The 17,188-nt window shown below is 39.6% G+C and overlaps 1 protein-coding gene across 2 annotated transcripts in view; it reads right to left on the reverse strand.

Moving 5' to 3' along the window:
- LOC127069423 (lachesin) overlaps positions 1–17,188 on the reverse strand; it is a 133,674-nt gene that overhangs the window by 50,638 nt on the left and 65,848 nt on the right. The window contains exon 1 of one of the 2 annotated variants that reach the window (XM_051006444.1): positions 12,679–13,092. The exons of the other annotated variant lie outside the window; for it this stretch is intronic. Within the exon in view, the coding sequence (XP_050862401.1) occupies positions 12,679–12,763 (85 nt within the window). The 5' untranslated portion in view covers positions 12,764–13,092. Of the gene's footprint in view, positions 1–12,678; positions 13,093–17,188 lie in introns of those variants that run through there. 2 annotated transcript variants of the gene reach the window in all.

Genomic DNA, 17,188 nt, shown 5'->3' on the forward strand with positions numbered 1-17,188 from the left:
CTTTCTATCTGTCTGTTACTCTTTCTCTCTCTCTCTCTCTCTCTCTCTCCTTCTCTTTCTCTCTATCTTTCTCTCTTTTACTCATTTCATTCGACACGTCGAGACATACTAATTATAACCATCTAAAGACGAAATATTGGGGCTACAACAAAGCTTTCACGCGCCAATCAAATCGCACACCTGCGCCATCATTCCCGTGAAACTCCCTCGTGGCCGATACGCTGGATAGCTACGGTGCCCGATGCAACTAACTGGTGTCAGTGTTGGTGTTAGTGTCGGCCTCAGCGTTGCATTCTACACCAAGGAAGAAGTCGTCGCTGGACAATCCCGAACAATTGCGGAATATCGTGTACCCTCGACGACTGCTCCAAAACGATTTCGAGGCAATTTCGAGCGATCGCTTTCCAAGAGAGTGTGAGGGAGAAAGAGAGGGAGAGAAAGAGGAATAGAGAAAGAGAAAGAGAAAGAGGGAGAAAGGAAGCCTCCATTTCCTAGCTTCGAATCGTTTTCACCAGAACCCTTACCGACGATTCGTTCGCACGATTACGTCCAAACTATCTAGTTTAAACTCCTTTGCCCACTCTTAATTAGGTTGCCCCGGTACTCGTTTAGCGTTTCTCTGAAATGGTTCTATCTTTACGATTTGACGATTCTCATCAATGGAAAACAATGAATGATCGAGTAGATAGATACACTTCGCTATATCGAAGATCGCATTTTCATTTAAGGAGCTTTCCTGCTTTTCTAAGTTTCATAGCTCCAATCCTGTGCTCGGTTGGTGGAACATGAAAGAAGGAGGACTTTTTTCCGCGCTAGGTATCAACCTAGCAGAGCTTTTCTCTCGAAAGAATGGATCCTCCGGGCGGAATTTTGTACAAACTTTCAACATGAAAGAATACTTTTGAGGTCAAGAAAAATGGGAAATGTTCTAGAGTGAAGTAGATGGATAACCATTTTTATCATCTTTTTCTTTATTATCGATTTGGAGAATCGAATAGAGGACATTTGGAAATTATAAGACCGAGGTAGAAATAAAACGACCTAATTGCACCTTGTCCAAAATTTAATCTTCGTACGCTTGCTTGAAAATAAATCATTCGATGCTGAATTCGTATAAAATAGAATGTGAGTGAAATCTTGGAACTAAAGTCTACAAAAGTCGAAAATGTTCGAATTAATTTCACATAAATATACGCGACCGAATGATTTTCGGAGACGTATCGGTTCGAAGAATTAATAAATAATATTAGGCTCGAAAAATATGATGGAAAGTTTGACCCTGTGGATTGTAAATTTTTAATCAAGCGGAAGAAATGAGAACTCGCGCCGGTCGTGACTTCCCGCACGGTTCATGAAAACGTAGAGTTACGGGAAAAGTTGGTAGGGAGCTTGCTAGTAGAAAAGTTGTGTGAGTTTTAGCGTCCGACAGTGTGACGGTGACGATAGCGATGGTTCCATCAAGGTGGTATGCCTTTGAGTTTCAAATTGTATGTATAAAGCAATAAAGCATTGAACGAAAACGTCGCTGTTAACCGATATGTCGACTAAACTTCTCCCTCTCTCTCTCTCTCTCTTTCTCTCTCTTTTTCTCTTCCTTCCTTTCCAGACTACAGAAAAGATAAAATACGAAGTAGGTACATCGCGTGGTCGATCTCGACGTTCAAAATCCTCATATAATAGCGGCTTAATTCGAACCAACGACAATACCGATAGAAACGACGTGGATCCTTCCCAAATCCCTCTGGGATGTCGAACGCGTGAGTTTAGTAAGGAAAGAAAAGAAAAAAAAAAAAAAAACGGAGAAAAAGAAAGATAGACCAAGAGAAGTCGAATAAAAGGGAGAATGTATTCCTTAAACCGGAAGTTTATCAGGGCCAGCGAAGCTGTGGTCAAGCGGTTTCTCTGCCTTGCCATCCTCTACCTTCTCTACCGTTTCCATCCTCCATCCGTTTTCCCCTCGGCTCCAGGGCGCAAAATATTCGAGCAATTTGGTGACACTGCCAAGCGTCCGCCGGGGTCTTTTTATCCCTGGTGTTAGCCGGCTTAGTTTTATCGTGGCCGCATTATCCTTCCTTCCTTCCCGTCTCCCCTTCGTCCTTCGACTACCTTGCATCCTCCCTTCTTCCACTTTCCTCTTTCCTCGACACGATACCCACTGAACTCGGGCTCTTACCTATTCTGGATTAATGCCAGTGGTCTTCCTACCCTCTACCCCTCTTCCTCTCATCGTCGAACGCCTTACACACACCTATCCTTCTATTCCTACTCTCACCCCCTTTTTAACCCTCCATCTTCCCACATGGTCCATCCAAGTGGTAGAGATGCAAAGCTCCTAGTCGTAACTGAAGAATTACGAAGTGGAGTGCTTGCAAGCGAAGTATCTACGTAGATATCCTCGAGCATAAGCTCGCCCTACTCGAGGTTTACCTTCCGAACTGATATTCGTCGCCTTTCGGTCGAATTTCTACGTGTCGGCTCGATACCTACGATGTCCTAATTCAAAGTCAAATTTACATGAAAAAAATATATATGTGTGTGTATTTTTTTCCAAAAGAATTATTGTCCCGTCTTTAGCTTTATCGATCAACTCCCATCAAATCGAAATTCTATACCTATGTTCATTTATTTATTAGAAATTCTGCAGTCGATGCAAAGCCAACGTAATTCTCGATCGTATTAACCTTTGAATTCCGTTTCTGCGGAAGTACGGAGTTTCGAATACTTACGTAACACGTTCGTATTTCGAAGGAATGCTTCTCAGCAAGAAGCACGAAGTCAAGGATGGTATTGCTGCTCGGTCGTATTAGCGGAAGTCCGAGGAGAGAAGCGAAAGCCCTCAAATTATCTTCTCCCAATGACTTCCTCGTCCTATCTCCCTCCCTCCCTCCCTCTCTCTCTCTCTCTCTCTCTCTTTCTTCGTTCAACACTAGTTAAATCGCTACCTTAATCGGTACTCGACGTGGCGCCGAGATAATTCATCGGACGTCGTTTTTCCTCGAATTACCGAGCGCTTTCAATGATAATCACGATTCGAAGCAACGGGACGATAAGTTTCGAGTGCACTCGAATTCCCGGAGGACAGAAAGAGAAGAGAGAGAGAGAAAGAGAGGGAGATAGAAGGAGTAAGAGAGAGAGTAGTAGGATGGTTCCGGTAAGAAAGTTCCTTATCACGCGTGTCTTTGGAGTGTGTTCTCTCTTGGAAGTTACGTCGAGGATGATTTAGCACGATAGATTCGGCGACTTTATTGCCTCCATTTGCCCATAGTACGCTTGGGAGATGCCTTAATTGGTTTAGGTTTTCCTCGATATCAAGTTTTACGAGGTGACCGGACGAGAATCTGTAGATTCTCCAGAAGGTGGTTGCGCTTCCAGACGCTTAGCGTCGTATGAAGATAACGAACGACCTTCCAGAAGAAAAGAGAGATATAGAGAACGAAAAGAACCTTGCCGGTGGGTTTCTAATTTATCGTTCGTTTGTACTTTAGTTCGAAGAATTGCACTTCTACATTATTCAAGAGTTCGCTCAGCCGTATAATTTTCAAGGTGATAATATTCTGCTGATGAAATTTATAAAAATTAACGAATGATTGTAACTTGGTTAATATTTTAGAATTTTTAACGTCGTGGAGGTCAACAAGACGATCGGAACACAATTTTGTAGACTTGTTTTGAAACGTTTCTAACATTTTTTAAACCGGTTTTTAACTCTGGAAGAGAATTACGATATAAAATAAAAATCATGGCAATGAATTGTTTTCTATCTTTTATCTAGAAAATAATAAAATCAGATAAATATATCGATTTATGCAAAATTGCTTTGACAATCAATATGTTAGCGTTATATCGCTCTATATGATAGAAATGTTGCTTAACCGCATTTTCTTTTTATCATCGGTATGCAACATTTATGAACATTTTAATATTTTAGATACTATAAGTGTATTAATGGGCTCTGCATCGCTAACCGCGTAGTATCGCTTATGCAGAAAGCGCGTATATACATGATCTAATTTATGCTTAATAATTAATGTGCATAATCAAATTAAATTTGTGAAATCATGTTTTAAAACATATCATAGAAAATAAAACTTTAGTTAGATTTTATATTACTCGATGCTCTCGTATATTTTTTGTAAACAGATAATTACATTCAGTTTTCATTATTATTCAATTTTTTAATCTCAGTCTAATGACGAGTATCGTCTAGATAACATAATGTGACATCTATACGATCAACTTTTTTTTTCTTTAATAAACAATTGTCTTATCAAAATTATTTATCCCTTTCACTGCAAACGTTGATATATTTAACAAAAGTTACTACTAATACTTTGGACTAATTAACAATAACAATATACATATATATTTTACTCTTACTCATATCTTTTATATATCTCCGTCTTTCACTTTCATGAAATGAAATCAAAACTTTAAGAAGGTGCTCACAGTGAAGGTTGTAGAACCTACTGAAAACTATACGTCGACATGCTTTCCTTATCGAGCAAGCATATTCACGACCTTTCCAATTACCGAGGCCATTGTCAGAGCTTCGAACATCGCCGAAGTCATTTCAAACTACTTTCACACGAGAGTAGGTAGGTAGGTACGTAGGTAGGTAGGTAGGTAGGTAGATAGGGAGGAGGAGGAGGGTGGTAGGGTGGTAGGAAGAGGAAGAGCTGGTGGTTTTAACCGCGCCGTAAATCCCACGCTCGTGAAATATTCCGACTATAATTGGCTCTAACTTTTTTCATATATGTGGGCCAGGGACTTAGAGCGGCGCGGCTGCGAAAATTATTCCCTCTGGACGTGTGCGCGCGAGCGCGCCAACCACTGCGAGGGTTATGCAACTTTACCAGTGAAATCATTCTCTCTTTCTCTCCTTCTCTCTCTCTCTCTCTCTCTCTCTCTCTCTCTTTCTCTTTCCTTTTCATCACTATTACCATCGGTGCCATTACTATCGCATCGCAACTGCGCGCGTCTAGCGATCATTGGAATGAGCGAAATTCTAGAAAACTGGCCGGAGACACGCACGAGCTGAGAAATTCGCGAGCTGTCTCGTTCCCTCTCTCTCTCTCTCTTTCTATCTTTCCCTTCACTAACATCTTTTCTATAAATTTAGGACATCGATCGAAACCATCCGACTATCTATTTAATAATTTTCATGCTCGTAAATGTTCAAATTCGATCGTCTAATTATCGGTTAATGAATTAATCCTCGTCATCGTTATCGTCGTTGTTATCATCGTCGTTATCGTCCTCGTGCTTTTCGTACATAGAAACAACTGTTTCGATTATAATAAAAATAAATTTCGATTGAAGACAAATGGATTGAAATTCTGCTTTTGAATCCATTTTAGTCCTTCGTGTCCTCCTTACGAAGAATTTCAAAAGCCGCTTCGCGAACGAACTTCTCTAGTGTACTCATTAGCGTGGATTAATATCCGATAGTTAAAAGTCGAGGCAAACTACTTCGTAACGTTGCATTTCGATTCGTACGCACAATATCACAGAGAATTTATAGAAACGTACGTTTATCGTTGAGAACAGACTTTAGCTCGTTGTGTGTGTCTTTTTCTGTGTGTGTGAGACGAGCGTTTTCCGAATGGATTCATAATATAACGGAAGTTCCGTTATATTCAAAAGAGAAAGTATGGAGGGAGAAACAGAGAGAAAAAGAGAGAGAGAGATAGAGATAGAGAGATAGAGAGAGGGAAAAAGAGATAAAAAGGAAAGAAAGGATGTCGGTGGTCGTAAAAGGAAAGATAAAATTTGATGAAAATCGACGAACCCTCGGTGAAATTAATTCTCGCGAGTGCGAGCCCATCGCACCGCGTTAATCGTTTCGCATTTTGTTGAAAATATGAGGCGGAGAGCTTGATGGTGAAAAAAAGAGAAATAGAGAGAACGCAGTGCCACGGTTTACTCATAGGATGAAATTTTTTAATGGACCTAAAAGCAACTTGTACCAACCTTTTTTTTTTATGTGCACTAGCACGCTTTTGACAACGATTTCTTTCTCAGGCACAACGAAGCTTCGAAAGTGACCTAAAATATCATTGGTCTCTCTGCATATATTTTATTTTTGTTATTGAGAGATACGAATTATAATAATTACAAAAGAAGTTCTTATCTAATTTTCTCTCTTTCTCTATTTTTCTTTCCTCTTTCTCTTGCTTATCAGAAATAATGATCATCTGAAAGACCATACAAATAATTTAAAAATGTATGTCGTAAAAACGTATCGATATTACGTACTATCTTTATTATTAGGAATAAAAATTCATGAAATTTGATTTAATCTCTTTTTTCTATCTCTCTCTTTCTCTCCCTTTCTCTCGTTCTCTTTCTCTCTTTCTCTATTTCTTTCTGTCGAAAAATTGAAAACTTTTGAAAAGTTTTATTAAATAACCGTAGCGTATGGGGCTCTCCAACTTTACAGATGGTTGTTCCTCTATCGAATATTGTTATTTATGGACTCTTTCTCTTTTCCATACTCCTCCCTTTTTCGTCATCGAAATCGTCCAGGTACCAACGCAGCTTTTTTTTCGTTATTCCATATTCGAAAGCACACATTTTTATCTCTTTCCCGATCCATCCTCTTTCATATCTCTTTCTCATATTTTTTATGCAAAACGATGCAGCACGTTGCGAATGGACACGCACGCCTTCTGTCCAAATACTCTCTTTCGTATACGAAAATAGAGAGTTTCGTTGGATCAGAAAAATATATATCGAAAAGCAAGCTCGTTCTTTCGCATCTAGAATAAGAAGGTAGATCGCAAAATGGATCGACTGGTACCTCGTGATCGTCGTTACGATCGAACTCTATGAATATTTCAGTATACGTGAAATATTCACTGTGATTCTTACTCTTTCGCACTTTTACTTTCCTTTTCTATTCGTTCACTTTCAAACAAACGCGTTTAAACGTATATGAAGTATTTCTTCTTCCATTTCCGTTTCTCTCGCAGCTCGAAAACTACTGTGTTCTCTGGACAATGGATATGTTTATTCATGCAGTTATTTATTAGTTTGGACAATTAGCATTAATTAGCGCAATTTACCGTATAATTCTCTATCTCTTTCTCTCTATTTCTCTCTCTCTCTCTCTTTCTCTCTATCTCTTTCTCTATCTCTCTCTCTCTCTATCTCTATCTCTCTCTCTCTTTTACCACAGTTATATTCCAACGTTCATCGCTACAAATACAGCGCCATGCGGTCTCGATGTTTTAGGGAGACTCACTGCCTGCAGCATTCTGCCTTCGAGGGGTTGACCTTTATCGGAAATTATCGCAAAACCTGCAGGAGAATGGAGAACTCGTCGACATCCAGCTTCGTGAGTTTGAATTCTTATCGACTGGAAACCGAACGAACAAAGAACTTGGAATGATACGTTTCTATTCTTCTCTTTTTCCCCCCTGCTCTGGTCTTTCTTTAAAGAGACAAAAGAACAGATTGGCAAAGTACGAACGATCTAGTCACGTTAGTATAAATTGAATGAGGATACTCGAAATTACATTAAAAAAAAAAAAGAAACAATTTCTGATTGTTAAATGTTAAAACGTTAAAATATAACAAACTAAAGAGATTACTTTTCGTTGCTGCGATTTTGCAAGAAAAATTCTCGAAGGAACTAGAAAACAAATATCAAGTTCGATGCATCAATTATAAAATTAGCAAAAAAATTATAAAATTATGAAACAGCATCGATGTTTCAACAGTGGCAACAACAACAACAACACAAGAATAAAAAAAAGACAAAAAAAAGGAAAAAGAAGACGTCTCATTAGCGATACTTTCGGATCGACATGAGAAAACGACGAGAGAACTTATAAACCACAGGAAAAACGAGTGGCTATGAAACCGAAGAAGCGAACGCATGTGGCTTTCATTTCGTTTTAGTACCAACAGCCGTTTGAATCGATACCTCTCACACCGAGGGCATTGACGCGTGACACCAACGAAAAGACAATAGCGACTACCGTAAAAGGAAACGAAAGGGCTCGTTATACGACTACATACAAACTCGGCAAGTGATATCGATAGTTTGAAGATCCTTTAAATCTAGCTTAACACCAACAAATCTACGTTCGACCGCAGACGATACGGAAATGCATCGACATGCACACGTGGTTCGTTAAAACGATTCAACGAGTTCTAGAAATGTCGTATTAAAAGGAAAGAACAAGTTAAGAGAGAGAGTGAGAGAGAGAGAGAGAGAGAGAGAGAGAGATTATTCGCTGGTCGATCGAAGTAAAGTTTAGAGAGGTGTGATAGGAGTAAAAGACAGTATCGGTCGAATTTCTCGGCTATTGCTTGATCGTACAGCGGTCTCGAGTATGAACTGAGAGAAATACGTAGCGAAGCTAACCACATCAAACGAAGAACCGAAGTACTTCGTGAGCCAATCTCCAATTATCGACGACAACGCCCGGCAACGTCGTCTTACTTGGCTCCGTCTGGGCTCCGACGTCTTCGTTGTCCTCTAATCGGGTATCAAGTAGCGGTTCTCTCCTACCATTCCTTTCAGTAACGATCTGTCCGGGTGAACGATCGTACGTGGCTCTCTCAAGGAAACTCATCCTCTTCTTTCTTGTTTCTCTCTCTTTTTCCCTCTTTATCTCTTTCTTTCTTGTTTTTTCTCTCTTATTCTTCTCTCTTATTCTACTACTCTTATTCTTATTCTCTGTCTCTTTCCCTTAGATAGGACTAAGACATCGAGATTTTTCATCGAGACGACGGAAGTTTACGGACCATCTACTGCACACGGTTTATTGTTTCAGACAGAAGCATGATTTATAGGGAACACCACCGCCGGTAATGAAATTTAAGAGCAACTCGTTTTTAAGTATTTACCGCGTTCGTTTTCATCTTCTCTTTTCGAGCGTGAAACGAAGAAAAGCGCATGTATTTTATTGCGCTTGAAACTTACTTTTAAAAAGAAAGGGAACAAAACGTCTAATACCTTTACGCTGACGCGAACTACTGATACATTTTCTTTCCTTCCACGATTAAAGTCGCGTTTAGTTTCTCCTCGGCTCGTCCTTTTTCCTCTCTTTAGTTTAAACTAAGCCGTTTGATTTCGAAGAATGAATGAGGGTAAAGAGGAAGACGTTAAGCTTCGCTCCCATCATTTCTTAGCATATAATTAAGTAACGTCAAAATCTCGCCCGTTAGAAACAAATTTTCTTCGAAAGTAATCTGCTTTACTGTATCTATCCGTCCGTTTCTTATCTCATCGAAAATACGGAAACGATTCGGTGAGGTATTAGTGCACGATAACGTGATCGTTCTAGCTGGGGAGTAGTCACGTTATATTTTCCCTTCCATTAGCCGAATGGTACGAGACCGAAAGAGAATAAAAAGATAGGCGAACGAAAGAACAGAAAGATACAGAATAGGAGGAAAAGAAAGAGGAAAAGGTGGGCGAGTTTTATTACCCATGTTTTTGTCAACCCTCTGAGGGATCGACCGTTCCCTTTTTCTTAGCAGTGATATTTCACCATAGCCAAGAAGAAACGTTCGCCTCTTAAGCATTTGAACCCATCGAGCGTAGCCCGGAGAGACCGTACGAAGAGAAAAGAGAAAGAAGGAGTATACCGTAGAAGGGGTAGTTACCCGCACTGCAGAATTGCCATGGCCCACTCTCGTTCCCTCTCTCTGTCTCTCTCTCTCTCTTTCTTTCTTTCTTTCTCTCTCTCTCTCTCTCTCTCTCTCTCTTTCTTTCTCTTTCTCTCTTATTGTCTCTCTTTCTCGCTCTCTTTATTTTACTCCCCTAATCCCAACACCATAAATTAGTTCGGACGGAAGTTCGATACGTTAGTTGCATTTGTCCACGGTACGCCGAAATAAAGAGGAGTCGGTGAAGAAGCGCGCGAGTAAAACCTCTCAACCACCCACTCACCCTCTTCCGCCTCTCTCCCATACCCTTACTACTCTTGCAATTTCTATCTGTTTCTCTCTCCCTCTCTCTCTCTCTCTCTCTCTCTCTCTTCTCTTTCAGACCTTTCTGGCCGTTCGTCCCTTCCCTTTCCTTTTCTCTTACTCCATTCGCTATGTATTCTACTTGAATCGTTTCAATTATTTACTGCTCGAGGTATTGCAACCAGGAGTCGTACCGAAGTGTCCCAGTGAGTCTAAGATTTGTAATGTAACATGCGAGAACTTCTGGCGTTCGTAAAGAAAAAAATAAATAAATAAATAAACAACGAAAGAGAAGTAGTGTTTCGATGAAAAGAAATGTCAAAAAAAAAAGAAATCGAAAGAGAGGAGTAGAAATAAAGTAGCTTTTGCGAATGGTAATGTAAACGATTACCGCGTAAACTATAATAATATTCTAATTGATTAGCTCGTTTATTAACGTAATACGATCGTGAAATGTGCAAAATTAACGATAATAAATCGTTATGGCGCAGCTGTTACCCCGTGCAACGTATTTATGATTCTCGTTTTGACGAGGCGTTATAAAAGCACTAATAACATAATTTTCCCTTTCTCTCGTCACTAAGAGATCTTCATCTTCGACCTCGTCTCTCACCACCCGCTCGTAGCTAATTAGCGGCCGTAACTTCGTTAGTGGTTTTAGTTCCGAGGTGAAGCTCTCGTTGATGTGAACTTTAGATCGAGGCAGAGATCGAACCTAAGTCCTATACTTCTCTATGATCGATGATCTTCGTGGGAAATAATTTTCATGTAGCTGCGTCGTTACGCGTTCTACTATATTAATGACATTTCTGCACCTTACAATCCGTAAAGTACAATGGAGTACCAAAGACAATAGCCTTCGCTCGATTCTAACGAATCAATCATCGTATCTAGACTGAACTCGATAAAAAATCCAAGAAATGTGCTAGAAGCAAGAAACAGAAACGAATCAGAAACGAAACAGGTTGATGCTATTACGTCGAATGGAAAATTCATTTTACTTTAACGTCGATCGTCGAAATTTCATTCGATCGAATCAGAGTAACGAAGTAAGGCAAGTCTCGCAATGTTATTCGAAAATTCAACCATACGGATTCATCTTACATTGGATATGCCATTGTGAATTCAATGATAGGCACCGCGAGATATCGAATTTTTTTCTGGCGATTGCTAGGAAAAAATTTCCGGTCGATGTAAGAGATAGAAAAGATAGAAAAGGAAAAGGGAGAATGAAAGAGAGAGAGAGAGAGAGAAAGAAAGAAAGAGATAGTAATAGATGATAGAAGTAAAAAAAGACGCAGAGAAAACTAGATATCTCGCTCGCATCTTTTTCGTTTCCCTTTCTCTCTCTCTCTCTCTCTCTCTCTCTCTCTCTCTCTCTCTCTCTCTCTCTCTCTCTCTCTCTAAAAGCTTTTATTGTCGACGAACGAAGGAAAGTTAGACGATCGTGCCAGAGATGGCTCGGTAAGAAATCGAGGGGTGAAAGTTTTCTCCCCAAAGAACGGAAGGCCTCTCGCCTTTACGAAATCTTCGAGGTTTTATAGGCAGAGATAAATAATGTATCAGGATATTGGAGGATAATCGCACGTCGACGAGAGAAATCGATGGTTTTAGCCAATTAGGTGTTAGACACGTTCGTATATAAACGCAGACGTTACAACGTATATTTAGTTCGCAGGGTATACTATCGTATATATATATATATATATATATATATATATATATATATATATATATAAGGAAGAAAAAGAAAAAGAAAAAAAGGAAAAAAGATATGATTACCACGTTCCGTATTTTGTTCTTGTATGTGAACGTGTCAAAGAAGATAAAAACTGGGACATAGAAGATCGTTCGATGGAAATAAAACTAAAGCTACTCCTGTCCCGTTTTAACGTAGTACGTTTTAAGAATACTTGATAAGGCCACTGGCATCCAACGTAAGTCGAATTTACGTCGGAAGCGACGATGCGTATAGCCTTCTCGTAAGGTGAACGTGATCTAAAATTCTGTCCTGATGTTTTATTCATGATTTCAATCAGCGGTCGAATATCACTTTCCAAGTGCGAAACTTCGTTACTTGATCGAGTCGATCGACTGATTCGTTAACGATCCTCTTCCTCGTAGGTACGTTCCACTTGGCGCATTATCGAGAAACGAGTTTTCACAAGAAGACAGATCACACATATCCTTCCGACAGGATTCAATATATATCACGTGATAATTTTGTTCAATCGAATTGTTATCATTTACGAAAAGCTTTACCAAAGAAAATACAGATATAAGATAAAGAAAAAAAAAAAGGGAAGAACGCACTTAAGAAAACTATTTGCAATAAAAATAACGCAGTAGCACTAACACGAGGTTAACGTAAATCAAGGTGCTAACTTTACCTTGATAGAAAATTTCATTACACGGGAATAAAAAGAATGGAGATAGAAAAAGATAAATAGAAAAAGAGACAGCAGGAAAGGACAGGAAGATAATCACCGGTATTAAAACCGCAGTCACATTAAATAGGATATTTCGCAAATATTCCATTTAAATGACACGATTTAATTAAATGGAATTTATTTCAAATCTTTCCCGTTTGCATCTGGTTTGCACTATTTTAATAAAAATGATGACATTAATGTGAGAAGAGAAATCGTAAGAACGTATATTAGAACGAATTCGATGGCGGGCTCGTACAAAGCGGTTCAAAGAAAAAGAACTCTTTTTTTTTCTAAATGAATTCGTTTAAATATCGTCACTGACCTTCGACGATCGCAGGAGAGATCAGTAGCAGCAATAGCTGCGCGACGAGGTAAAACGCTGAGACAATAGTGCGGATCAGCGACATCCATCTAGAACTTGGCGTGACGCCGCGACGTAGAAAGGACGATTCGCGCCGGAATCTCGGTGCGGACTGGCACACGACGGGGTTACTGTGCCTCACTCTGTGTCGGTGAGAGGGGTGAAACGCGAACGAACGAACGAACGAACGAACGAACGAACGAACGAACGAACGAACGAACGAGCGAACGAACGAGCGAGCGAACGAACGAGCGAGCGAGCGAGCGAGCGAGCGAGCGAACGAGCGAGCAAACGAACGAGCGAGAGAACGAACGAACGAACGAACGAACGAACGAGAAGGAGAGCAAGTGCGACGGCTGAACTAACGGAGGAGTACAGAGGGAAAGACGGTGTGAGAGCGAAAGAGAGGGAGAGATGCTTTTCTCGTCACGAGCTTTAGGGTTTGTTCGCATGCGCCCATCCAGGTTCACGTGCCTTCCGCCATCGCGAATCGTAGGATCCGCCTTCCTCGTAGGAAAGACACGTTTCCAAGAGGATATACGGAGAAACACACGTACAGAGGACGATTCCAAACTATCTCTCTCTCTCTCTTTCTTTCTCTCTGTCTTTGTCTCTATCTCTATCTCTATCTATCTATCCATCTACCTATCTATCATCTTTCTCTGTTTCTCTCATCGATATTATCTTCCTACATGTTATAAGAGAATCGATGAACGATCGAAGCTCCACTCTCTCCTCTCCCTTTCTCTCACTCATGTTACTCTCTCTTTATACTGGACTATAAACAGCCTGGGGAAAGTGGAGCTCCGAAGCTCGCGTGAAAATACGATAATATCGTATCCAACCTATACACCTTTTTGAACGAAATACATATGTATATACGATCAACAACTACCGTTCATTAACCATTCAAATCTCATTCCTTTCGCAAGAATAAATAACAGATAAAGGGTAGAAGAATCTGTTCTCGTGACTCCATCATTGATCATTTTTTAAATAATCTCATAGTATATTTTTGGTATATTCATTGATTATTTTATCGTAGTTAACTGAAGAAGGTACATTTTCGGTCCATGAATTAATAATGATTTCTACGTTTCTAGACACTTTAGAGGACTATGATTGGGTGAGTAAGAGGAGAAGGAGAAGGAGAAATGAAATAGAGAGAGATGGAGAAAGAGAGAGAGAGAGAGAGAGAGAGAGAGAGAGAGAGACAGACAGATAGAGACAGAGACAGAGAGAAGCATCGCAGTAGTAAGTAGGCGAATGTAGTCAGACGAAGCTAAACTTTAAGCGCAGAAGTTCCTTGCACATATTCTTGGCGTCATATTAAACTTCCTTCTACTTCGAACTCGGTGAACATAACGGGTAACGAACGAAATAAGGTACAAATTGAAATTGTCCCTAAAGGAAAAAGATTGATATTGAAATGAAATTGCAAATCGGAACTGTCCGCGAAAATTAACAAGTAGCAAAGCGGCGACATTAAAAAGGGACTAAAGCGAGAAATAATTATCCAGTTGCGAAGTTATATCGAGTGGAAAGTTGTGCCGAGCGTCGAACTTTTCGGTGTTGCGTTTGAACGAAAAAAAAAAGAAAATGAACAAAAGAATGATGAAAATAAAAATAAAAATACAGATAAAAATAAAAATAGAAGAGCGAGAAAGAAGAAGAAAAAAAATAAAGAAGTAAAAAAAATGATGACACTATGGTATCCAACGGCAAAGCAGTATGTATCTGCAAGCAAAGTTTCAATAGCGTCGTTAGAAGTTTGCTATGTGCATTAGAAAGAAGTTTTTTTTTTCAATATATATATATATGTATATATATATATATATATATATATATATATATATTTATATATTTAAAAGAGCGTTTTAAAATATTCTCCATCGTGAGATTCGGTTGTTAGACGAAAAGAAATAGTTTTTTAGTGTCAGTCGAGATAAAAACGGAAACATTATCGAAGAGTTCATGTCGAATGGTTAAATTAGGTTCGTGATTCGAGAAATCGACGAATATACGTGGTAGGAGTACTTCGGGTTGAAACTGCTGATCGATCAGTCGATACCTTTAACCGTTGACCTACTTCATTGATTATCGCATTGTAACGTAATTACTTGCACCATGTGGTAATTATACGGTATGCACTCCGTCGAGTTCTCACGAGACTATCGAAATATTCAACTGAAAAATGAATTTCACAGGTTGAAATCGATATTATTGTACAAAGAAAGAGACCATCGATAAGACAGTGATCATGACGGTTAAAGTAAAATTCGAAGAGAAACAATTTGATATGAAGAATGTAAGAGGAGAGCTCGATAAAGGTCGAAATATCCAAAAATAGGTTGGAAGGATATCGCGAAGGTTGCTAAGCTTTCGTATCGTGTAGACGAGTGGTACGAGTCGTAAACTCGACTCATAACATGGATCTCGTACTCGCAATAGGCATTGCTAGGTACAACATGCATCGTTCTATTTCGAACGATGACTTTAAGAGCGAACTCGAACCCTCCCTTACGTTCTCGTAAACGTCTGGCGACAAGATATCGAAAACAGAAGCAACCAAGTTATTTCTTACTTTCGCTGGGTTACTTGTTTGTGGCTTTATAGCTTCTTAAGGGAGCTGGTAGTTCTGTGAAATTACATCCGATTAATGCCGCACACTTCAACGCAAACGACCTTGAGAATATTCCGATAGAATGCTTTATATCTCTTCCTATAAGAGAATGAGAGAAAGAGAGATGGAGATAGAAATTGTTAAATGAGCGATACCTCGCACGAAACAAATTTGTTTGTTACTCCGTTCACGGGATTAAATTACTCATCCAATTAACTCCCTAACTTCGTCATTGTCTACCTTCGGGCACGTTTTCCAATCGACTTTCATTCTTCGATCTTGCTCAGAAAAGGGCTTTTAAATCGGAACACTTTGCGTTACTTTTACGCACGCACGACGACGCATCGCGATCGCCCTACGCTAGAAGCGTCCAATGGAATACCAATTTGATCGACCCTCTATCCACTAGTTTCCTCTTTCCTCGTCTCTTTCTTTCTCTCTTTGTCTCCCTCTCCCTCTCTCTCTCTCTCTCTCTCTCTCTCTCTCTTTGTCTCCCTTTCTTCCTCTTTCTCTATTTCTCTGTTCTAGCACCATCTCCTTCATGCTATCATGGCATTCTCTTTGGCCTAGGGAGAAAAGCTAGCGGACTTGGTAGTTGAAATTTTTCGTCGATCGCGAATACGGAATTCAGACTATTCAGGGCATCGTCTCAATGCTACCATAGAAACTCGAGATAATGTCTGGCATAAAGGAGAAAAAAGATGTCCTATTTTTGTAAAACGTTATCTTAGGCACGGATATCGTAAAGGAGACTTGCGAGTGGAGAAATATGTCGTGTACCGTAATACCCGTTTCTATTTTTAACCAAAAAATCAACTCTACAAACGGGGAAAGGATATATATTTAGATATGTACCTTTGTAAGAAGACGATTTGAAAGTACCGCTTCCCTGATGACAACTAACGACGTTTTCCTCAGACAGAATTATTTCACGAAACGACGTTTTCGCCATTCAGGGTTGTAGAAAGTCCGTTCCTAATTACCCCTTTTCGTTGGTAGTAGTCAACGATAATATTTTCCGAGAAAAAGTAAGATCGATACCTTGCATCTTAAAGAAACAAATTCACCTGTACTTTCCCATCGCGTCATCCTCAAACATTGACACTTTTTCTCCTTTTTTTTTATCAATTTATTTTCATACCATGATCAATATTTGAAACCTTATGAATAAAGTAGCGAGTATTGATAACTTCCGTACGTAAAGTTATCCTTCGTCTATAAAAAATGTTTCTTTCAAAGTTCATTTTGATATATTTGTACATATTTGAAAGCAATATATATATATATATATATATATATATATATAGATAGATAGATAGATAGATAGGTAGATAGATAGATATATAATATAAAACGAAAAAGGTAAGGATAAAGCTAGATGGAAAAGGTATTTTAATCCATGAGATTCGAGATTTGCATCGGGAGGAAAGCCTTGAAGAGAAAATCTTCGGTGTAGCCGACATCGAGAAGAAAGATGGCCGAGATATCGAGGCACATGCAAAATTTTCACTCGAGGGACCGACTGGAAGTTCATTTCCTGCTCTTCGCTAAGGTGCAAGCGCAAAGCGAGTAATTCGATTTTAGCCGAAAGCGTTAAGAGACATCGTCGACGAAGGCAAGAACGGGGACCAGGACGAAGATGTAAACGACGAGCTGCGGAAGAAGAGACTGGTAGAAGCTAGTACGGAAGGATGAGAGGGTAGGAGGTAGCGATGGCAAGAGTACTCCGCCTGGAGCAGAAGACTGCTTGGAAATAAGTTGAAGCCGTCAAAAGAACCTGAAGCGGCTTTATTCGTGTCGTCCTAAGAATATGGCGTTCCGCGAACCTAAACGTCTCCGATGGAAGAA

Source organism: Vespula vulgaris, chromosome 15 (assembly GCF_905475345.1).
Source record: "Vespula vulgaris chromosome 15, iyVesVulg1.1, whole genome shotgun sequence".
Taxonomy (NCBI): domain Eukaryota; kingdom Metazoa; phylum Arthropoda; class Insecta; order Hymenoptera; family Vespidae; genus Vespula; species Vespula vulgaris.